Below are 24,616 nucleotides of genomic sequence, written 5' to 3'. Positions count from 1 at the left end.
CTATTTTGTCTGATATGAGAATTGCTCCTCCAGCTTTCTTTTGATTTCCATTTGCATGGAATATCTTTTTCCATCACCTCACTTTCAGGCTGTATGTGTCCCTAGGTCTGAAGTGGGTCTCTTGTAGACAGCATTTATATGGGTCTTGTTTTTGTATCCATTCCACCAGTCTATGTCTTTTGGTGGGAACATTTAATCCATTTACATTTAAGGTAGTTATCAATATGTATGTTCCTATTACCATTTTCTTAATTGTTTTGGGTTTTTGTAGGTCTTTTCCCTCTCTTGTGTTTCCTACCTAGAGAAGTTCCTTAAGCATTTGTTGTAGAGCTGGTTTGGTGGTGCTGAATTCTCTTAGCTTTTGCTTGTCTGTAAAGGTTTTAATTTCTCTGTCAAATCTGAATAAGATCCTTGCTGGGTAGAGTAATCTTGGTTGTAGGTTTTCCCCTTTCATCACTTAAAATATGTCCTGCCACTCCCTTCTGGCTTGCAGAGTTTCTGCTGAAAGATCAGCTGTTAGCCTTATGGGGATTCCCTGATATGTTATTTGTTGCTTTTCCCTCGCTGCTCTTAATATTTTTTCTTTGTATTTAATTTTTGATAGCTTGATTAACATGTGTCTTGGCATGTTTCTCCTTGGATTTATCCTGTACAGAACTCTCTGCGCTTCCTGGACTTGATTGACTATTTCCTTTCCCATATTAGAGAAGTTTTCAACTATAATCTCTTCAAATATTTTCTCAGACCCTTTCTTTTCTCTTCTTCTTCTGGAACCCCTATAATTCGAATGTTGGTGCATTTAATGTTGTCCCAGAGGTCTCTGAGACTGTCCTCAGTTCTTTTCAGTCTTTTTTCTTTATTCTGTTCTGCGGTAGTTATTTCCACTCTTTTATCTTCCAGGTCACTTAACCGTTCTGCTGCCTCAGTTATTCTGCTATTGATTCCTTCTAGAGAACTTTTAATTTTATTTATTATGCTGTTCATCATTATTTGTTTGCTCTTTAGTTCTTCTAGGTTCTTGTTAAGCATTCCTTGTATTTTCTCCATTCTATTTCCAAGATTTTGGATCATCTTTACTGTTATTACTCTGAATTCTTTTTCAGGTAGACTGCCTATTTCCTCTTCATTTGTTTGGTCTGGTGGGTTTTTACCTTGCTTCTTCATCTGCTGTGTGTTACTCTCTCTTCTCATTTTGCTTAACTTACTCTGTTTGGGGTCTCCTTTCTGTAGGCTGCAGGTTCATAGTTCCCGTTTTTGGTGTCTGCCCCCAGTGGGTAAGGTTGGTTCAGTGGGTTGTGCAGGCTTCCTGGTGGAGGGGACTGGTGCCTGTGTTCTGGTGGATGAGGCTGGATCTTGTCTTTCTGGTGGGTAGGACCGCATCCAGTGGTGTGTTTTCGGGTGTCTGTGATCTGATTATGATTTTAGGCAGCCTCTCTGCTAACGGGTGGGGTTGTGTTCCTGTCTTGCTAGTTGTTTGGCGTAGGGTATCCAGCACATAGCTTGCTGGTCATTGAGTGGAGCTGGGTCTTAGTGTTGAGATAGAGACCTCTGGTAGAGCTTTTGCAGTTTGATATTACATGGGACCCGGAAGTCTCTGGTGGACCAATGTCTTGGACTCAGCTCTCCCACCTCAGAGGCTCAGGCCTAACACCCGGCTGGAGCACCAAGACTCAGTCAGCCATACTGCTCTAGCTTCTTCCTAAAGCAGACGCAGTCTTGTAAATATTTCAAGCTATCCAGAAGAAAGTGCTTGTCTTGTACTGACTAAGCCCTTTTTTTCTTTCCTGATTACGTCCAGAACTTTCACCTTTTCACTCAAAGGAAGCACTTTACATCCTCTCTCTTGTGTGTCCGAATTGCCAGGGTCTCTCCTCTTGCTTTGGGGTAGTTATTAAGTAAAATAAGGGTCATTTGAGCTCAAGCCCTGCGACACCCCAGTCAGTCTGATAACCCAGACGGCCACCAAGTGACTCACGAGCGGGCAGGATGCGCTGGACCAAGGGTGATTCACGTACCTCTGGGTGGGATGACATGCAAAGTTATAGTTTGACTACACAGTACATTAACAAGGCTGGATGATGTATATTCTGTCACAACATATATGCCATATTTTGGTGGTTGATATAGATCCTGATCCCATGGATTTCTACAGCTTTTTGCCTTTTTCAGTGTATCAAAGTCTTTCTGATGTATAGTCTCTTTGGAATTTCCTTACTTTGTCTCCAGTGCCATCTACTCCACAACACTCAACTCTTCACTCTGAACTAGTTACTCTATCTCTAAACCCCTAGTTCTCAGCTCTAGTAGCCCAGGCATGTATAGCAGATAGTCAAGGGCCCTGATGGTAAGCTGAAGTTATGGACTAACTGTTTGTCTCCCCATTAAATTCATGTGTTGAAGCTCTAAGCCCAATGTGATGGTATTTGGAGATGGGGCCATGATGGAGAGGCCCTGGTCCTATGGGATTAGTACCCTTTTAACAAGAGACATCATAGAGCTAGCTCACTCATTCTCCACCCCCTCCCTTCTCTGCATAAAGAGGTCAAATGAGTAGACAGTGAGATGGCAGTTGACAACAAGCCAAGAGAAGAGGTCTCAGAAGGAAATCTACCTTGCCAATACCTTGATTTTGGACTTCCCAGCCTCCAAAACTGTCAGACGTAAGTTTCTTTTGTTTATGCAACCTAGTTTTTGGTATTTTGTCACAGTAGCATGAGCAGACTAAGACAGCCAAGAATACGGACACGAGTGAAGTTGTCTCAACGAGACAGTTGTGATGTTAGAGGTCCTCAAAGGCACAAGAACACTAGTGGTGTAGCAGGAAAAAAAAGCACAGAAACAGTTTGGGTTCTTTCTAATTCCCAGTTCTATTATTTTCTGAACTTGGATCTGGAGCAATTTACTTATTCTATCTGAAGCTAAATTTCCTCATGTGTAAGATAGAAAAATATCTATTTCACATGGTTATTGTGAAAGACCTATCTATATTATTAATATTATTATATTATTTAATATGGATAGCATCTGAGACAACATACTGTAAGGTGTAAGGCATCTACAAGTTATTTATTGGCAAACAGTACAATTGAAGTAAAGAAAGCACCTGGATTCAAACACTAGCTTATAGCTATGTGATCCTGGCAAATTTTTGGAAATCGCTGTCCCTCATTTCCTCACCTCTAAAAATAGGGATAACATCTAGGGCTTATAAATATTAAATGAGATGATATAGTTAAAAATCTTTAGCATAGTGCTTGGGGTAGAATGGAGGCCCATGCACATTACATCATAAAGATGGCCAGGTGGACAAACAGATCAAGTAACATTAACAAGCACACTCTGCACAAGCACAATAGGGCTAGGAAATTTTTATCTATATTTTCCGTTTAATGACAAAGCCCCTTGAAAAGGAAAGTGCTGACGTTATAACATTGCAATTTTGTATTAATTTTATAGATTCTATACTGTTCATTTAGAATCTATAGAGTTCATTACTGAGCACTTACGTGCATAGCCCTGTTACAGCCACATAACTTAAAATGCTCCCAATGTAAAATTCAAGGACATGCAAACTATTCAAGAGAAATAAATTCTAACCAAGTGACAAGAAGTTTATTTTGGATTGGGGAGCTATAAAAACATGACTCAAGTTATTTATAATATTAGAGAGATTAAACATATGTAAAATGAATGAATAAGGAATATAAAGGTATTTCAATGCACAGCAGTTTAAGCTGTATATTCAAAGATTAAAGGAATAAACTACATATAGAGAATTTAGCCAGAGAAAGCTTCTTGATAAATGCGAGTGCTGGCCAATAAGTAGGGGGAAAAAAGTGAAAGAAATGGAGCAGGAAAAAGAAGATAGAAGACAAGCTAAATGGTGGACAAAGGCAGAGGCAGAGAGGGATAAAGTAGGAGGATCAACTAAAGCAGATTTAGAGTTCATACAAGTAAAAGCTTTCTAACAAGTAAAGTTATCTAACAGCAGAGTGGCTGCTGTGTGGTTCCCATTACTGAAAGTATTCAGTCAGAGTGTGATTACCCTCAGTGCAGGATACCTTAGAAGGAATCACTGCACTGGAAGATATTCTGGGTCCCTTACTATACTGTAAGTTCCCTGAGGAGCCACCCTGCAACAATGATCACTGAAGGTAGAAAAGGAGGCAGAGGACCTAGTTTGAGTCCCAGATTTTCCACTCATTAACTGTAACCTTAGGTAAGTCAACCTCTCAATTTTTCATTTATAAATGGGGAAGTTAGGAACACTGGAAATGTCTGTTCAGCCAAGAACTCTTTCAGGTCCTAAGAGTTTTTAATTAGCCAAAGATGTACATGTTCTCCACTTTCCTTAGTACATGGTCAAACTCTGTAAGGAAGAGCTAATTGCTGAGGAAAAAAACCCTAAATTTTAGGCAGGAAAAATAATAATAGTAAGAAAAAAAATCTGCAGCATGCCTAACTCCTATAGGTCAATTTCTGTACTGCTAATGGGGAGGGCTGACACTAGATATCCTTACTAGTTATCCTAACCAGTCATACTGCAAATCATATGCTTCTGTTTCCTGTCAATGGTCTTAATTAGTTCAACGTCAAAGCTTTGTTTATGCTCTGCATCGTGTCTCAAATTTTGGATGCCTACAATCAGAAAATAGAATCAATTCATAAACTATACAACAGGTCAATTCAATTATTAATGAGTGGCAGTATGGTGCAGCACAAGGGCTGTGGAACCAGACTGCATAGGCTTAAATAGTGTCCTCCTACTTCACTAGTTTAGGCATGTAATTTACTTCACTAGATAGGCAAGTAATTTCTTTGTGTGCCTTAGTTTCCTCATCTGTAAAACAAGTAAGATAACAGTACCTACTTTATAGCTTTTTGTTAAGTATTAAATGTGTTAATATTCATACAGTGCTTGGAATGATGGGCACGTAGTATTTAATAACAGCTTTATCGATATATAATTTACATTTCATAAAGTTTACCCTGTTAAAGTACATAGCTCATTGGTTTTCCGTATATTCACACTTGTGCGACCATCATCACTGTTTAATTTTAGAACATTTTCATTACCCTAAAAGGAAACCCAATACCCATTAGCAGTAAATCCCCATTCCCCTGTCCCTAGATCCTGGGAAACCAATGATCTACTTTCTGTCACTACAGATCTGCCTATTATAGACATTTCATATGAATGGAATCATACATTATGTGGCCTTTTGTGTCTTGCTTCTTTCACTTAGCATAATGTGTTCAAGGTTCATCCATGTTGTAAGCACTTATCAGTTACTCTGTTCTTTCTTATGGCTAAATAATATTCCATTGTATAGATATAACACATTTCATTTATCTATTCACAACTGATGGACATTTGGGCTATATCCATCTTTTGGCTGTTATGAATAATACTGCTATGAACATTCAAGTACATGGTTTTGTGTGGACATATATCTTCATTTCTTTGGGGTAGATACCTAGGAGTACAACTGTTGAGTCATATAGTAACTCTGTTTAATCCTTTGAGGAATTCCCAGACTGTTTTCCAAAGTGGCTGCACCACTGTACATGCAGTAACCTATCAGCAATGTATGAGAGTTCTATTTTCTCCACATCCTTGTCAATACTTGTTATTATCTGACTTTTTGACCTTAGCCATACCAGTGAGTGTAAACTGGTATCTCATTGTGGTTTTGATTTGTATTTTCCTGATGATTAATGATGTTATCTTTTCATCTGTTTATTGGTTATTTGTATATCTTCTTTGGAAAAATGTCTATTCAGATCCTTTACCCATTTTTAAATTCGGTTGTCTTTTTATCACTGAGTTCTTTATATATTCTAGATACAAGTCTCTTATCAGATATATGATTTGCAAATAGTGTCTTCCATTCTGTGGGTTGTCTTTTCACCTTCTTGATAGTGTCCTTTGAAACACAAAAGTTTAATTTTGATGAAATCCAATTTATTTATTTTCCTTTGGTTGCTTGTGCTTTTGGTGTCCTATCTAAGAATCCACTGCCAAATCCAGGTCATGAAGACTTATCCTATGCTCCTGCTAAGAGTTTTATGGTTTTAGATCTTACATTTGGGTCTGATCCATTTTGAGTTAATTTTTGCAAATTTTTGCATACAGTGTGAGGTAAAGGTTCAATACATTCTGTTATACGTGGCTAAGTGTCTCAGTGCCATTTGTTAAAAGACTATTCTTTCCCCACTGAATGGTCTTGGCACCCCTGTCAAAAATTAGTTGACCACAGACATGTTGGTTTATTTCTGGACTCTCAGTACTATTCCACTCATCTACATCTATATCTATATGCAGGTTTTTTCCAGTAAATATGTATTACAAGATCCACAGTTGAGTCTGCGGATGCAGAACCATGGATAGGGAGGGCCAACTATAAAGTTATACCTGGGCTTTTGACTACTCAGGAAATCAGCGCCCCTAACCCCTGAGTTGCTCAAAAATCAGCCGTATTTATGTTTACCTATCCTCATGTCAACACCACACTGTCTTGATTATTGTTGCTTTGTAATAAGTTTTGATGTTGGGAATTATGAGTCCTCCAAGTTTGTTCTTTTCAAGATTGTTTGGCTCTTCTGCATCCCTTGCAATTCCATATGAATCTTAGAACTGGCTTGTCAATTTCTACGAAGAAGCTACCCAGGATTCTTAAAGGTATCTCATTAAATCTGTAGATCAAGTGGGAAGTGGTGTCATCTGAGCAATAATGTCTTCCAATCTATGAACATGGGATGTTTTCCCATTTCTTTAGATCTTCTTTCATTTCTTTCAACAATATTTTATAGTTTTCCACAAAACAGTTACTGAGTTATTTCCTTAGTTGTTGCTCTAGGGCTTAATTAGTGTATGTATGTGTGTATACACACACACACACACACACACACACATACACATATATATATCTTAACTTACCAGAATTAGCTCCAGATTTAGATTAATTCCAGTGAGATATAGAAACATTACTTCTATATGATGCTATTCCTTTCCCCTCCTTTTGTGGCATTATTGTTATCCATAGTATAACAACAATTATTACTTGATATATAATTTTGTCTTTTGAAGACACTGAGGAGAAAGGACAGCCAGTATATATGTATAACTTTTGTTATATTAGCCTTCTTATTTATAATTTCTGGTTCTCTTGATTTTTTCTTGAGGATTAGAGTTACTATCTAGAGTCATGTCCTTAGTCCAGTACAGCTTTGCTCTCATCAACCTTTGTGCTATTTTTGGCAAATATATCACATTTCTATGTGTTACTGGCTGAACAATATATCATACACATGTTGTTTTACACAAATGCTTTTAAAATCAATTAAGAGAATAAAGGAGAAGAAACATGCATTTATATTATGTTTTATAATTACATAATTACCTTTACTAGTTCTCTTTTGGGGTTTTTTGTGCATTCAAATTGTTGTTGGGGGTGATGTGCTTTCTGTCTGAAGAAATTTTAGTATTTCTTGTAAGGTGGATCTAGAACAAATTCATTTTTTCATTTATCTAAAAATGTCTTCATCTCCCCTGCAATGTTGAAAGATAGCTCTGCTGGATATAAGATTCTTGGCTGAATTTTTTCTTTGAGCTCTTTGAATATATTATTCCACTGCCTCTGGCCTACATTTCTGATGAGAAGTAAGCTGTGTATATCACTGAGGTTCCCTTGTAAGTGGTGAGTCATTCTTCTTTCCCTGCTTTTAAGATTTTCTCATTGTCTTTCAGTTTCAGCATTTTTACTCTAGTGTGGCTGTGGATCTCTTTGAGGTTATTCTACTCAGACATTATTGAGTTCTCTGGATATGTAGATGTTTTCCAATAAATTTGGAAAGACTTTAGAATTTTTTTTTTAAAGAATGGTGCACTTATAAATTTATTTATTTTAGTTATTTTTGGCCGTGTTGGGTCTTTGTGGCTACACATGGGCTTTCTCTAGTTGCGGCGAGCAGGGGCTACTCTTCATTGTGGTGCACAGGCTTCTTACTGCAGTGGCTTCTTTTGTTGCAGAGCACGGGCTCTAGGCTTGCAGGCTTTAGTAGTTGCAGCATGCGTGCTCAGTAGTTGTGGCTCACGGGCTCTAGAGCACAGGCTCAGTAGTTGTGGCGCACGGACTTAAGTTGCTCCACAGCATGTGGGATCTTCCCGGACCAGGGCTCAAACCTGTGTCCCCTGCATTGGCAGGCAGATTCTTAACCACTGCACCACAAGGGAAGTCCCTAGACATCATTTCTTCAAATATCTTTTCTTCTCTTTTCTCTCTCCTCTCCTTCTGGTACTCCAGTTATGTGTATGTTGGTATATTAATGTTGTCTCATATTTCTCTGAGGTGTTCATTTTCTTTATTCTTTTTCCTCAGTTCTTTACCTTGTTTACACTATTGATTTATCTTCAAGTTTGCTTATTCCTTCTTCTGCCAGTGTGAACCCAGTGTTGGGCCTCTTTAGTGATTTTTTTTTTCAGTTACTGTACTTTTCATTTCCAAAATTTCCATTTGGTTCTTTTTCTTTTTAATAATTTCTATCTTTGTATTGATATTCTTTATTTGATGTGACATTGTCATCAAACCTTGTATTACTTCTTTAAATATGGTTTCCTTCAGTTTTCTGAATATATTTATAATGACTACTTTGAAGTCTGTCTGTTAAATCCAACATCTAGTCATTCTCACAGGCAGTTTCCATTGCCTGCTTTTTCCCCAGTGCACAGCTCATTCTTTCCTGTTTCTCTGCGTGGCTCTTTTTTTTTTTTTTTGAAACTGGACATTTTAGATAATATATTATATCAACATTGGGTAATGCTTATACCCTCCAACATTTGCTATTGTTATTTTTTTATTTGCTCAGTGACTGGCTGAATTATTTTAGTTAAGCATATTTTCCTCCTCCTCCCTGCAGATGTAGCTCCTCATAGGGCTCACCCTTTTGTATGCCACAGTCATCCTGGGATAACAGTGGCTTTGGCAGGCCTCTCTTTGACTTTCTCTTTCCCTGACCACACCCAGCTGTTAAGCTCCACTAACTGCAGGCTGATTGATCTATTGTCTTCAACAATGTCCTGTGGCATAAACTGCTCTACAAACTGAGCCAATTTATTAGGACTCTTTTGAAGAGATAGTTCCTGAGGTAAGTATTTAAGATTTGTTCTAACTACAGGAGGGTTCCTCCCAGCTGTCTTTCCTACTTTCTTTCTAGCAAACTACCTAGCCTTCTGGTTCGCCTTATATCTCCAATGAATCTGTCAATCTCCTCCCAGTTGCCTTTCACCACAACCTGTACTTTCAGGCAGGAACTTCACACTGTTGCAAATTAAGTTGGTTCCTTTCGGGAGAGATTCAGAGCTCACTGTTATAAGCTCTGCTTGTTCCTCTGGGCAAAATTCCTGAGCCTGGTTCTGATGCTGACGGCGGAGACAAGAGCATGCTTCTTTCTGGGTGACACCTCCTTGAGAGCTCAACTGGAGAGGACAGGGGAGCAGCAGACCCAGAACTCCTCAGCTGGCCTCTTCCAGGGTGGAAGCTGTGTCCCACCAGCCAGGGCGAGTGCAACTGGGGCCCTAATATTCTCAATGGTGCCCTACCCAAGGTAGAGCCTCTGTCCCATGAGTGGGGATTGGGTGAAAGAAGGGAGACCCCACCTCTTGGCTATATTCACCCAGAATTTTGTCCCAGCGACATGTAGCTCAGGTGGGATGAGAAATGCTGACCTTACCCCTGTCTCTACTGGGTAGATAGCCTTCCAACTGAGAGCTGAGGGAAGTGGGAGCTCCGTGTTCTTGGCTGCATCACTTTGGAGGAGAGTTTCCATCTCTCTCCACTGAGAGTGGGAAGACAGGGAACAGGTCTCAGTTCAAATCCCACAGACTTTCACTCTTCTGACTGAGTTTTAGTTGATTGTCCTGAATAAGTGTTCCTTTATTGACTGCATGCTCTTAGGACTACTTCCAAAGACTTTAAATGGCTGTTTTTTAAAAATAACCAGTTTCATTGGGGAGCAGGTCCATAAAGCTCTCACACTGTCATGGCTGGAAGCAAAACTTCTTGATGAGTTTTTTATATGAGAAAAAGGATCCAAAACTCTAAAGTGTAAATCAGAGATACTACTCTTAACATTCCCAGGCAGAAATCCTAAAAAGTGATCCATACAGAGATCATGTATGGACTGCCACATCTATGGCTTACTAAATCAGAGGGGCTGTTCTGTTCTTTCTTCCCATATTTAGTCCTTCAATACCTTGGCAAAACATCTAAAATAAAAAATGGAGTCTGAAATGAAGTTTAAATTGTTTCATTTTTGAACTACTGTGAGGCATTCATCCTGGCCTATGATATAATTCAGCCTTCTAGTCAGGTTTTATGCCAGATCCAGCTGGACAGAAACTTTAAAAAGTAAAAGTTTTAGAACGCTTTTGGTAGTGTGTGTGTTTGTGTGCTTTAAAGAAATCAAGATGTTAAAAAGGATTATCTTTATAAAGTTATTGGTTTCTAAATGAGAATTGTACTTGCATCATATATCAAAGTATTCCCTAAGGTGAAGACATCAAATAAAATTTGAGTCAAATTTGCAAGACACACAAAGCTCATTTTGTTTAGTGAAAACTGGAGTTTAACAATTTCAAATAACTAAACTAAGTGTAAAAGGCTTTCAGAACAAGCATCCATGCCTCAAGCTATTCCTAAGCATGGATTCACAGTATAGGATTGATGGTTCTATCTTGGCACATTTTCCTTGGGAGACTCTAATATGGAAAATTACCCATTCATTTTCTATAGTCCACAATGGCAACCCCCAGTATGCATCCGTAGCTGAGAAAGCACCAAACCAAACACCATAGGAAAATAGCCAACTTAGGAACTAAGGCCTAACGCAAGACCTGGCACACAGGAATTACTGAAAAAATATTTGTGGACTACAGAGATCTCTACTAATATGCCAAGTACATCCAACTTTGGGGGAAAAAAGTAAAAAGAAGAAATATTTCAAATGGTAGAATGGACTTTTGTGGTCAAATAAATTTATTTCACTCCATAAACTGGCTCCACAAGTGATACTATCTCCAAACCTAGTAACATTTTTATGTTCCCCCAAAAGGAATGTGTAAGATAATCACAAAGGCCCAATTTTAAAGAAAATAAATGATTAAAAAGTATATTGGTCTTTGCTTATGCCCCCAATCACACTACTATAAAAGAATATATTATCACATATAATATGTAATTATCATATACTTATATCATTATCATTTACTATAACAGAAAAGTTCAAAATACAGAAAAGAGAAATTAAAATATAATCCACAGTAATAATACTAAGCCACTGTTTTAGTGAATTTCCTTGTAGACATTCTTCTTTGCATAGTTTTTATTAGTTTTACACGGTTGTGATCATTCTGTATGAATACTTTTATATTCTGCTTTTTCAGTAAACAACATTATGAAATGTGCTTGAGATTCTGCTCTCTAGTTAAGAGAATATCAAACTCAAAACCAAACCGTATGTACAAGTTATAGGAATTCTGGCCTCCACTCAAGCTCCAAGTCCCCTTTATTCATTTAACAGGTGTTTATTATAGGTGCCTATTTTGTGCCACATGCAGTGCTGGGGACTGAAAATACAAAGAAAAGTAAGCCAGAATTTTTGTCCTCAAAGAGTTCTCAACTCAGTAATTACTCTCTGCCTTCACAGAAGTATGAGCTTACCTATTTGAGTTTGAAGTTAATGAAATAAACGCTTGAAATTTATTTTTAACTTCACTCTTCTGAGGAAAATCACTAAATACATAAAGGTTTATCTCAGACAACAACTGAAGTTTTCTGCATTTAATATGGTTGTATTCTTATCGTACAGGTGAAAGAGCTGCAATTCTTTTAATCACTTTATGACAGTATTTTTCAACATTTATTGCAGTTAGTTCTCTTTATTGGTCTTGAGATCAGTTGTATTTTAGAAACCAATATAAGAGCTTTCATTTCCTCAAGCTGTAAATTTTCAGATTATTCATCATAACTCCCTCCATCCTACGTATTTGCATGGTATATGTTTATGTGCTGGTAGATAATCATAGCCACCAACTGAGGTAGAGAAGATGTAAAGCAAACGCTTCAATAAGCACAGGTGCTTATACCCAAATATATCATGAGCCACATGCACCTGGAACTATCTGCATTCTATGCACAAACATTAGCAATTGTATCTGACTTTACTTCTCTGGAAAAATTTAAGCATTCCTAGTTGGTAATTTCCTTTGATATTTTCCAGTTTAAGTCTAGTTGCCTAAATGGTGTCTCAAGGTATGAAATAAGAGATAAAACAAGGTACTGAGTCGTAATTTCAAACCTTCTGAGATATACCTCAAGTGGTAATGAGTGGGAGCCATGGAGCACTGAGCAGTGAAGGAGCTGCACACAATAGCCAGAAAACCTGTTCTCTATTCGAGGCTCCACCACTTACGAGTGATATGAGTGTTAACAAGTTGTCATTAACATGAGCCTCAGTTTTCTTATCCATAAAACTGGGATGGTGATATTCTCACCATACTTACAACATTACTGTATTACTAATGAAAAGCAAATCTTTCTAAAAATGTAAAATGCTACGTGTTAGGACTTAGGTCTAAGGATCATTACTTTATAACCAATTCCTACAAAGTTCGCATAATCACGTTTTATTTTTTGAAAGGCTCTATTTCCTTACATTTACTTATAGGTTGCCACAAGGTTTTACATAGGGAGGTGTGTTTTTCAGAGCAACAGCTCCTGTAGTTTACTGAAAGGGGCGCTGCTGTTACCAAGGAGCTGCTGGTAGAAGGCTCCAGAGACATGTTTAGGAAAGAGAAAAAGAGAACTAGGGCAGCAAAACAAACTGGATGGTAATTTGAGTTCCTCTTATTTTAAGATTGGGTTTAATGTTGGAGACATGCCTACTATTCCATGCCTCTCTACACTGAGAACTTAAAAGGCTGTTAGGATGTGGAGCCTTTAGAGAAGTCCAATAATTTTGATTTCAAAGTCTTTTTAAGGACTTAGGCATGAAGAGTCTCTAATGGTTTTAACCCTTGGAGACTGAAATAGTTTTGTTTGCCAATGTTTTTCCATTAATGAAGATTACCTAGCTAGGTCCCTAATGACTTTTGTTTATATCAGACCCCCCAGGAAGCAGCAATCTACACGTAATACTGAAAGTAACACTAGTACAGTAGTTACTGTCACCAAAGATTTAAAAGGCAGTAAAAGAAAATACTTGGAAAATGTAAGGTTTTGCTACTATCCTACAGGAAACAAACATGCTTTATTAATAACTGTGTGGGAAATTTTTTTCCCTTAACTGAAAGTCATATGGCGTGGGGTGGGGGAGGGAATCTCTGTCTTCATAAACTTATTTTGATCAGTAAAAGCACTACCAAAGATTCTAGTGTCAGATTCACAAGGCACCACGGAATCTATATAGTACGGATCCTCCCAACTAAACCAAATAGCAGCTGCCTTCCTAGCCTGAATACTATCATAAGTATATTAAAAACATGTTCTTTTTAACACCTTGTTTCTTTTTTCTTTTCATGTAACTCTCTCTCCCATTAGCACTAACAGTCTTTCTCCTTCTCCCTCTTCCTCCATCTTTACCACAGCACAATATTCCATTATGCAAATGTACACAAGTTCCTGCAAATATTCCCTAATTGCTGGAGGCTTTATTGTTTCCAATCATCTGCTACTATGTACAATGCTTCAGTGAATAACTTTGTTTACTTTATTTCAATCTGTCCACAGAATAGATCTAAAAGTGACACTGCTTGGTCAAAGGGCAAAATACATCTGTAATTTTGGTACATACCGCCAGTATATGCAAAGGTAGGAAGTAGGAAACAGAAGGGATGTGTATGTGTATGTAACTGGAAACATTTCATATTGCTAGAGCATAAATTACAAGGGAGAGAAGCAACCAATAGGCTGCAAAAAGTAGGCAAACTTCAGATCACTGAGCATCTAGGTCATGTTAAGAAGCTTGAACTTTATTCTATAGACAAAGAAAGTTACTCAAGGGTTTTAAGGCTGGGCATGACACAGTCAGATTGTTGTTATAGAATTATAGACAATGGACTGGAAGGGCATATAACTGGAAAAAGAAGGGATAGTTAGGAAACTGGTACAGTAATCCAGATGAAGGACTGAGCTAGGGCCGGGGTTAAGGAGAGAACGTACTGAGAAATCTTAAGAGGCAAAGTGAGCAGGATGTAGACAGTAAATATGGGGGTGGAGGTGAATAGAGGGATGATTTCAAGGTATGATCAAACCACTACCAGCAAAGCACCGGATTCAAGCTATTTCTCCAGCAGCAATAATATGTTTACAGATTCTGTCATGCTCTCTTACCTGGTCTTAGCATTTGTGAGGCCAGGGATAGCGGTATAGGGCCCCGCAAACAGACAGGCAGAACTGGTGAGCTTCTCCTTGAGCATCATGCTCTAATCAACTAAGTAAAGCAACCACGGGCGACCCCAACAGGCCAACATGATATTTAATAGCTCTATCCCTGATGCACCCTCTCATAATAACTCCTCTATTAGTAAGCCTCTTGACCCCATTTTCCTCTTTGCCCATGAAGTCAGTGACCAAGACAATTGCTGACAACATAAATAACTGCCAGCACAGGGAACAGTATGTGGTTGAGGGGCAGCTGCATGAATAACTGTTTTTCCAAAACTTAACCCAAAGCCAAGCTTTACTGTAAACCCAATATTACAATATTAGCAATGCATTTTTGGCAGCCTGCAGTCCTGCCACTAAACAAAGTTAATCGCTGGAGATGAGAAGATATGGAGGAGAGTCCCCTCTGAACCCTTCCCATTCCCCTGATTTATGCAAGTGTAATGGTCCTATGGGGATGGAGCAGGAGGGTGTTATGTGCAATCCATACTAAACCTGGCACTTGTCTTTATTCTCAGAGTTTCTAAAAACCAAACTGAAGGGAAACTGAAAAGTAAACTATCAGATGAAATCAAGTCCACTGTTTATCAAGTCCATGAATGAAATACATACACACACACACACACACACACACACACACAGAGATTAACACCAAGGCTTACCTTTCTTTTATCTTCATCTGTTGATTCAAATTTGAAAGTAGCCCTATGCTGAAGAGGGAAAAAAGGGAAACAATGTCATTTTAAATACACAGATTTTTGATTTTGCTATGTTTAAAAATACCTAATGTCTGTAAAAAAGTTGAGACATATCATGTCTCAAAGTTCTTATTAAAGTAAGAGAGGCATGTAAGCAAATAAATGTAAAGCAGTACAAAAGACTAAAGCAAAAATATATACAGAAGAGACATAGTACTGAGCCACTAACTACCCAGGGAAATCTGGAATTCTTTGCATATAGTACAGAGCATTTGAGCTGGACCTTGAGAGATGAATAGGAGTTTGCCAGGCAAATGGAAAGCATTCTAGGGATGGAAACAAAGGCTCATCTGTGAAGTGGTATGATGTATTTGTAAAATAAGCAGCTCTGTCAGAGTGAAACACAGGACACATGTTAGGGGATGAGAGGAGTGGAGAAAGATGAGAATGGGAAAGTAGACTGGACAATATTAATTCCAGAAGGATCTTCCAATGTTGCTGAGGAGTTTGTACTTTCTTTATCATATGCAATAAGAAATCACCAGAGAATTCTAGACAGGGAAGAAATTGATAGACTGGCATTTCAGAAAAGTAATTCTGTAAGAATGAGAGTTTAAATCATGGCTCCACCACTTATTAGTTAAGCAAGTAACAAATTATAACTGTATTTCCCATGTGAAAAGAGGGGGTACCTAGTTCACAAAGCTGCCGTGAGGGTTAAAACAGCTACGACATATAATGTACCATCTCAGTGCCTGGCAGATAGTAAACACTCAGTAACTATTAGGATGATAATAATGATGAGCCAATGATATTGAGGAAATGTAATTGAAAGAAAAGAATGTCATGACTCTCCTGAAATGACTGGCAACACTGTATTTTCCACTCTGTAGCTGAAATAGAGAATGGAGTAAGTTGAGTTGTCCACTGCCAGAGAGTGATGGTACCCAAAAAATAGAGCATAAAGTTCCTCAATCTCTTCTCAAGGTTTTTTCAAGAGAACCAAGTGCTCTTATGGATCCTAAGTTTTCATTTAAAAAAATCTTTACTGAACATCTCTCTGCCTTTCCTTTGTATTTCTCATTGGCAACATGGCAACCCACCAGGAGTTAAACACAGTAAGTACTAAAGATATCATCATTACAGGTGGTTCTGCATTGACAGCTTCGCAGAAGAAGCAATTTTTGAAATTAAATGAGATGGAGAAATGTTGACAGAGAAGCAGTTCTGAAAGTAAGAAATGGTCAGAGGGAAGACTTAGAGGTAATAGAGAAGGGCCATTTGAGGAAACCTAAGAGAAGCTGCCTCACATACCGTTTGCAAAACAATTAAAATGGATGTCAGGTGGTAAGGCCTTGGATTTAAAAATTTATACCTAAATTGACATACAGGTGACAGGCAACCAGGGGAAGACTCTGAAGGAGGTGTGAACTCATTCTGGAAGAATATTTTGGGTGGTAGTTTACAGGCCAGATCAAAGAAGAGCAAGACTGAGGACATAAAGCCCTCTGAGAAATGGGCATCAATAATCCAGAAGTGATATTGCTGGAGGCAGTATAAATTGACACCAACTTCAAAAATGAAAGTGGGGCTTCCCTGGTGGCGCAGTGGTTGAGAGTCCGCCTGCCGATGCAGGGGACACGGGTTTGTGCCCTGGTCCGGGAAGATCCCACATGCCGCGGAGCGGCTAGGCCCGTGAGCCATGGCCACTGAGGCTGCGCATCCAGAGCCTGTGCTCCGCAACGGGAGAGGCCACAACAGTGAGTGGCTCGCATACAGGAAAAAAAAAAAAAAAAAAAAAAATGGCTAAAAAGTTCTGTAACAACATGAAAAATTATTTATGATGGCAGTAAGTGGAAAAATAGTAAAACATCAAACTGTATGTCTATGATGACAGTACCTACATAAATGTATGGATGATTTCAAACAAAGGCTTGAGTGTTAAAATGCAAAAATAAAAACAACTATATAGGGTTGGTGGAATTGCTGGTGATTCCTTTGACAAAACTCATTGTTGGTACATTATAATTAAAAGAAAAATTTTATATAAAAGGTAAATAGATTAATGAATGAGCAAGGAAAGAAAGAAAAGAAGAAAAGGAAGGAAGAAACAACAAAGACTATAACTTAGGAATTTACAGACCCAAGGTTTAGTAAAAACTAATATTGAATAAAAGATCAAGAATTAGTAGATTGTATGGTTATAAACTGAAGCTTAGTAAAGGTTCACTACAAATGAAAACACATAATTGCACTTAGAAACAAGAAGCTTAATTTTTGCTATTATATGTGAAATATTAACTCCACAGATTATCTGGAATAAATGTACCTAGTTGCCAATGTAATAGTTCTCCTAAACTTTTTTTTTTTTTTTTTGCATTTATGGTAAGGGAACAGAAAAAGAAATCATCTTTTGGAAAGCCCCTCGTTAAGTTATAAAAATATCTTTTAAAAGGTTTCTACATAGAATTAAATCTCTCAAGGTGATAATTTAGAATAGTATCAAGGACTAATTTTTATTTTTCTTTTTTTTTTTTTTTTTTTTTTTTTTTTTGCGGTACGCGGGCCTCTCTCACTGTTGTGGCCTCTTCCTTTGTGGAGCACAGGCTCCGGACGCGCAGGCCCAGCGGCCACGGCTCACAGGCCCAGCCGCTCCGCGGCACGTGGGATCTTCCCGGACGGGGGCACGAACCCGTGTCCCCTGCATTGGCAGGCGGACTCTCAACCACTGTGCCACCAGGGAAGCCCTATTTTTCTTTTTAAATGCAAGGCTGATCCTGTTACAAAATCGCAACATTTAAAAAAAAAAAAGAAAAGAAATAAAGGAAGGAAGGAAAGCAAGCTTTCAAAAGCCCTAACTAACATGAGGGCTTAATTTAATTAGCAAATATACTGGTATTGTGAGGCAATACAAATTGAATTTAGAATATGCCAATCCAGTCAGAAGCAACCTCAAAGTGTAAAACAAAAAGTCCTCTTACATGGTCCAGGATATTTATATATCCTATTCAAATGTGGAGGCTGTACTTCTAGAGCTGTCCCAATATTAGGTCCCTATCAATCAGGTTCTTCCAGCACATAAATAAAGACCTCACTGCTATCAGTGTTGCTTTCCTCTCTTATGAGGGCTACTCTCAGAGACCTACATACCTGTCTGTATCTTAAATAACTTTTACCTTTCATTTGGCCATAAACTTGCCACACTTCCATAATGGAATCCAACTGGAGCTTGCTAAGGGGTAATCATATGTCTAGGTGGCCTCTATGGCCACCAAGCCACCTCTCTGGTTATCAACATAGTTGATGATGACGCTAGGCCTCAGTTTCTTCTATTAATTGAGAGTGTTGGACCCAATTATCTTTGAGGTTCCTTCTTGTCTAAATACCCTGGATTCAAGGAACTAAAATACTACTATGCACCTCAAGGCTCTTGATCACTGTTTGTTGTTGATAATCATAATGATGCCAACAAATCTCTCTACTAAATCTGTTAGCAGAACAAGCCCTAGGAGAGGAGAAGAAGCTTGGACAGCCTAGACTAGAGCAATATATACTTCCCACATTAATAACTCATTCTATTATTGGAGTGGGGTGACTGGGACCCAACAGTAGCCAAAGGAAATAGTCCTGAAAACGCCTTCTCTTCTGTGCTCAATAACACAGAATAGACAGTGGAAAGCCAACAGGGCCTTGCAAAAAGAGCCCTGGATATTGAATCTGAAGACTAGGTCTGCCACTTCTAGCTATGTGCCCTAAGGCCTGTAGACCGTTACTTTGTCTTTCTGAACCTCAATTTCCTAGTCCCGAAAAAAAGGGAGAATACTTCAGTCACCCTCATAAGTTTTAATATGTGATGACATGTGAAAGCACGTAGGATAATACACAGTACATAGCAGGCACTCAATAAATGCTATTAGATGAATTGAAAGTGAAAAAGAACAACCACTCTTCCTATTTTTAAAAAATACTTTCCTATGCTGAGTCAACTTGCATTATGCCCTTGAGAAACAGACAAGTTTCATTTTTTTCTAGGATAGATAGATCTTCCTTCTCCCCAAGACAAGAAGGGTCAGTGAATGAAGGAAGAAATCTTGAAAATTAGAATCTCCTTAACACAGTAGAAATTAGATGTTACCTGGAGCCAGACGCGTAAATGTTACTTTAAACATGGTACAAGGTATTTTGCTAACCATTAAAAAGTGTACGGGTCAAGGAAAAAGAGAAAGAATGGAGTATATTCTCTAATTTTTTTTTATCAGACTACGTCAACTCCATGCCACATGCTTAATCCCTGACTTTTTTGTTCAAAACTAACAGTTATGGGTTTTTCTTCAGTGCCAGGCACTGTTCTAAATGATTTACACATATAAGTGATTTAATCCTGACAACAAACCTATGATGTGGGTACTATTATTATCCCTGTTTGGCAGATGAGGAAACTGAGACACAGCAAAGTTAAGTACCTTGCTCTATGCCACGTGGATGGTAAGCCGGGGATCAGAGTTGAGGCAGTCTGGCTCCAGAACCTGTGCTCTTGTCGCAGGACCTCTTGAGCACCTTGACCATTAGTGAATGCCTCCTACATGCATTATGCACAGCGTTCGGCATTATACTTCACTTAATTCAGGTCTCATAATAACTTAGGTGATAGAACCCTATGTTACAGATAAGGAAACTGGGACTCAGCCTTAAAATAACTTGTCCATAGTCATGACACTAATAAATGGCAGATCTGAACCAAGATTTATCTGACTCCAAATTCCACCTTCTTTCCATTATACTTGCTGCCTTCTTTTGAGAACGACGAACCAATCATTCTCTCTCTACATCATTCATTTCCCTTCTTGGTTAGACTCCTCAGTGTCCCATAGTCACTTCACTCTAAACATTTCCCAAATCCATGTTTCCAGATAAGGTAAATGAGGCACGTGGTAATACCCAGGTGCTTTTTCAGGGTTTCAGACTCCATTTCCCATAGAGCAGGGCAATTTAATTCCACCTCCCCACTCTTACTGCCAGACCACTGCAATCATGCTTCCCCTTCTTCTTCATCTGCCTCTAGTGTCTCCTGCCTTGAGGGGCAAAGCCCCACTGCCAACATAAAACTCAGCTATTTTCTTTGTACTCTGGACCTACTATAATCAGCATTAAACATGAGAGCTCTTCTCTGAAGGAGCTGGCCGCGCCGGTCCACGTCAAGACACGGCATTCTCAAGCGTGGTCCCCAAAATACCACCCCATACAATACACACTGGGCATTACAACTTTAAAGCCATTCCCAATGTGAAAGGAGAGCTGGGGATGTCCAGAACTTAAGCTCTAACAGCACTTGGCCAGGAGTGGTAAGTGGAAACCAACCTGGAGGGAGATCAAGGAGAGGAAGAGATAAACCGGAGGAAGCAAATCTGGAGTTCTAATTAGTTTAGCCATGAAGGGAAGGAGAAAATATTGAAGGAGGAGATAAGATCCAGTTCGAGGTTTTTTCCTCCTCCCTTCTGCATAGAAGAAAGTTCTATTTATTGCTGGATACCTGGGATATAATAAGTGCTAAATAAACACTAGTTGATTCAATACAATGGCCAAGTTTTCTGTTGTATTTCTTTTGAAAATCAGTTTGTAGCTGCCTCAAATCTTTTTTGGAAAGCAATTATAAATCAAGTTGAATGAATATACAGTCGGGCCTCCATATCTGCAGGTTCCACATCCGTAAATTCAACCAACCCTGGATCAAAAATATTTGGAAAAAAAATTGGGGAAAGTTCCAAAAAGCAAAACTTGAATTAACTGGCAACTAGCTACAAAGTATTTGCATTGTATTTACAACTATTTACATAGCATTTACATTGTATTATTAGTAATCTAGAGATGATTTAAACTATAAGGGACGATGTGTGTAGGTTATATGCAAATACTATGCCATTTTATATAAGGGACTTAAGCATCCATGGATTTTGGTATCCATGGGGGAGCTATAGGGTCCTGAAACCAATCCCCTGCAGATACCAAGGGATGACTGTAATCTCCACAATATGTACATCTGTGCATTAAATGAATTTCTCCTAAATTACGCAGATATGCAACAGTAAAGCAAATCAGAAAGTGAGGAAGCTAAGATATGAATAGAACTGAATCCATGCATCCTCCCAAAGAAAGCAGCATAGTACTGTAAAAGAGCAGTCAGAAAACCTAGATTCAAATCTCAGCCCCATCTCTCAATGACTGTGTGCACTTGAGGTAACATCATCCTAAATTTTATCGTTTGTGAAATGGGAATACCACCACTTTCCTCACAGGATTGTTGGGAAGATTAAATGGGAGTGAAGGTGCCTTATTTTTTGATCTTCTCCACATAGAGCAGAAGTGGCATACTGGCAGCCCAACAATACAAAGTGTATGGAAGTGCAGTGGTGGGCACACAGCAAACACAGAAATACAGAAAGGGAAATTATGAATGGAGGCCAATGAAAGGAAGAAAGATGTTATATCTAGGGTGTGACATGGTGTTGGGTGTGTTTTCACAGAAGTCAGTTATTCCTATAAAGTGGTCTTCTAAATGGAAGAATAAAGGTGTGGTATGTTACCTTCAAGAGTGAGCATATAAAACTCCTGGAAGGTAAAGTAATGGACAGCTAACGGGTCTTGCTTCAAGAAACATTCAGAGAAGTGACTGGGATATATAAGATATCTTTTTACTGCAGAGTTGTAAAGTGGAAAGAATAATACCTAGGTTGGAATCCCAGCTCAGAAGTACGACCTTGGGCAAGTTACTTAACCGATCTAGAATCTCAATGGCAAAATGCAGATAAAACCTCACAGGATTGCTGTCAAGATTGAAGGAGATAATGGATGGGAAAGCTGTTAATGTGATACAAACAACAGGTATTATTAGGAGTTAGTCTGCCCCCAGTTACAACATAGTACGTCCATGAACTTGGCGTGATTTCAGTTCCTAGTGCCTCGGTTTTCTCATCTATAAAATGGGGAGGATGATGCTATCTACCCTATAAACTCTCTGAGAATCAAGTTGGACCATGTATATGAGACATCACGCCTTGAAAACTGTACGGTCCTGTACGTATATAAGGAACTGCCATCGAGGCCGATACGTTTTATGCATGTCAAGGCCCGTGTTTATACACAGAAACACGTTATTTTTAAGCTATGCAGGTGAGGAGGACTCGCGTGCATTTATGCATCCATGAGAGGGGCACAGACGCACGCTCACGGATTCCGGGGGTGTGACTTGCACGCTTGGGAAGAGGACCGTGGGACAAACTGCTGGGCCGGAATCAGAGGGGTGGGCGCCAGGGTGGGGGCAGGGGGGGGATACAGGATGCACGGATGGAAAAGGCTGGGGGCACAAACACGCATGCCCAAGCCGGAAACGTTTTCAGGGGAGAGCAATGCGCATCCCCGGAATGAGGGGGGTTGGGAGGGATGCGATGTGCAAGCCCGGGGGGCGGCCCGAGGGTGCTATACCGCACGCCCGGGGCCAGGGCTCTTTACCTTATCGCTGTAATCCCTCAGGACCCGCTCGATAGCCCCCGCCTCGCCGGCCCGGACGATGTAGAGGGCGCGCTCCTCATCCATGGCCGCAGGTGCGGGGGAGCCGCGGCCGCTCTGCGCGCCCAAGCCGCTGCCTCCAGGTAAACGCCTCGCGCCCCCGCTCGCTCGCTCGCTTCTTCCCAGCTTCCTTCCTTCCCTCCTTCCCTCCCTCCCTCTGCCTCCAACCCGCCAGCCTCCGCCCGGACAGGCCCGACGTCACCGCCCCTCAACTTTCACCCCGCGACGTCACCGGTCCCCCAGCAACCGGCGCCTCGCGGCCACCCCCGACAAGGCCCAGGACTCGGTAGAGGCCTGGCGAACGGCCTGAGGGGGTAGTCAGGCCCGAGGCCCTGCTAGCTCTCCTGCCTCTCCCTCCCTCGGAGAAGACTCCAGCCTTTTAAGTGTGCTTTCACAGACAGACCTGTTCTCTCCTGACCCTCCTCTATGAATCATTCTCCTCAGCTGACGAGAGCGACCCGGCTCTTCCCCGCCCCTCAAAGAGCCAGCAGCTAAATGGACTACAATTCCCTGCGTGCAATGGGGTCATTCCACTCTTCCATCTAGCTTACCGGAGTGCCGAATGGCATGTCGGGATTAGTAGTCATCCAGCGGGAAAGACTTCCCTCCAAAGGCATGCTGGGAACTGTGGTCCTGCGAAGGCCGGAAACCGGAGTCCGGCGGCCGCCTGAGGCCAGCGGCCCAGAGACCGTTAGGGGGAGGGCCTAAGCATCGGCTCTGCCTCCTTTTTGTTCCTTACGGAGCTGACCGTCCTGCTCGAGCCTTTGCTGGTTGGACTGGTTGACAGCCGCGAAGACTGGCACCCCTTGGTGGGAACTGTCATGCACCGGGTTAATTCCCTCTTTTCTCGTTTAGCGGTTTCGGTCTCTTTGAAATTCTTTCCTGCCTTCCTTGTTTGCGGTCATGCTATGTATTCAGCTACAATAATGGGGGAAATTGCAGGCAGTTCTCGGATAAAAAGGGGACTCGGCGGTTTTTTGCCTTAATAATAATAGCCGCCTTGTATCGCGTGCCGCCGAGACTGCAGACTCAGAGTTAGGTGATTTCTCACGACACTTGAGATTTCTGTGGAACTGTAGGAACCCGAATAGGTTAAGTAATTTGTCCTAAGTCACATAGCCAGTAAATGGGGAATTCGAGATTTGTATCAGCGTCTTTTCCCAAAGGCAGCTGCTCTACAACCGCCGGTAAATGTGATAATACGGATATACTAGTAATGGTAGTGATGGTGGTGATGATGATGGAGGCTCACATTTGCTCAGTGTTCGCTACATGCAGACATTCTGTTACATACTTTACCTGTGTTATCTCAGTCAATTCCTCACAAATTAAGTCAACAAATATTTGAGCATCTATGCTGTGCCAGGCACTGTTCAATACCGTTCAATACTGTTCAGTATGTTTACAGTGGACTCAAAATGAAGTCCCTGCTGTTGTGGAGCTTCCATTTTAGTGCTTAACCCTATGAGGGAGGTACTCTTCTCATTTTAATATGAGGAAACTGAGTATTGGATAAGTTAATAGATTAATTTACCGAGGTTGCAGAATTTGGAAACTGAATTTGAACTTGGAACCTATCTATGCTCTTTCTGCTCTCCCAAGCTATTTGCTAGAGAGTGGATGAATTCTCCAAGTAACTTTCAGTTTTCCATTCCAAGCAGCCTTTACCAGAATCATCTTTCATGCCAGCCCTGCTTGCCTCTCCCTCTTGAGCTGTGCTAAAGAGGAATTAGAGGGGGCAAAAATTTATTCATCTAATAATTATTGAGTTTTTTTCTATGTGTCAGACATTGTGCTAGGCTCTGAGAACTTAGAAATAAAAACAAGTATGCAATCTGAGCTCATGGAGCTTTTGGTCTTTCTGTGGATTAGACTTTTCACACAGCAAACCTTTATTGAGCATATTTGTTG

The 24,616-nt window shown here is 40.0% G+C and overlaps 1 protein-coding gene across 8 annotated transcripts in view; it reads right to left on the bottom strand.

Annotated features, from left to right (window-relative positions):
• The window catches only part of RIC8B (RIC8 guanine nucleotide exchange factor B), a 121,192-nt gene extending 98,352 nt beyond the window's left edge, over positions 1-22,840 (bottom strand). For all 8 annotated transcript variants that reach the window (XR_014295365.1, XR_014295366.1, XR_014295367.1 and 5 more), the window contains exons 1-2: positions 22,649-22,840; positions 15,107-15,154 (exon numbers count right to left, since the gene is read on the bottom strand). Coding sequence is in view for 3 of the 8 variants with exons in the window: in XM_082636575.1 (XP_082492701.1) it covers positions 15,107-15,154; positions 22,649-22,732 (132 nt within the window). In the remaining 5 variants the exon portion in view is untranslated. The remainder of the gene's footprint in view (positions 1-15,106; positions 15,155-22,648) is intronic.
• Between the last annotated feature and the right edge of the window lie 1,776 nt (positions 22,841-24,616).

Source organism: Mesoplodon mirus (assembly GCF_964341445.2).
Source record: "Mesoplodon mirus genome assembly, chromosome: 11".
Taxonomy (NCBI): domain Eukaryota; kingdom Metazoa; phylum Chordata; class Mammalia; order Artiodactyla; family Ziphiidae; genus Mesoplodon; species Mesoplodon mirus.
The sequence above is the reverse complement of the archived record's forward strand: the minus strand, read 5'-3'. Positions and strand labels throughout refer to the sequence as shown.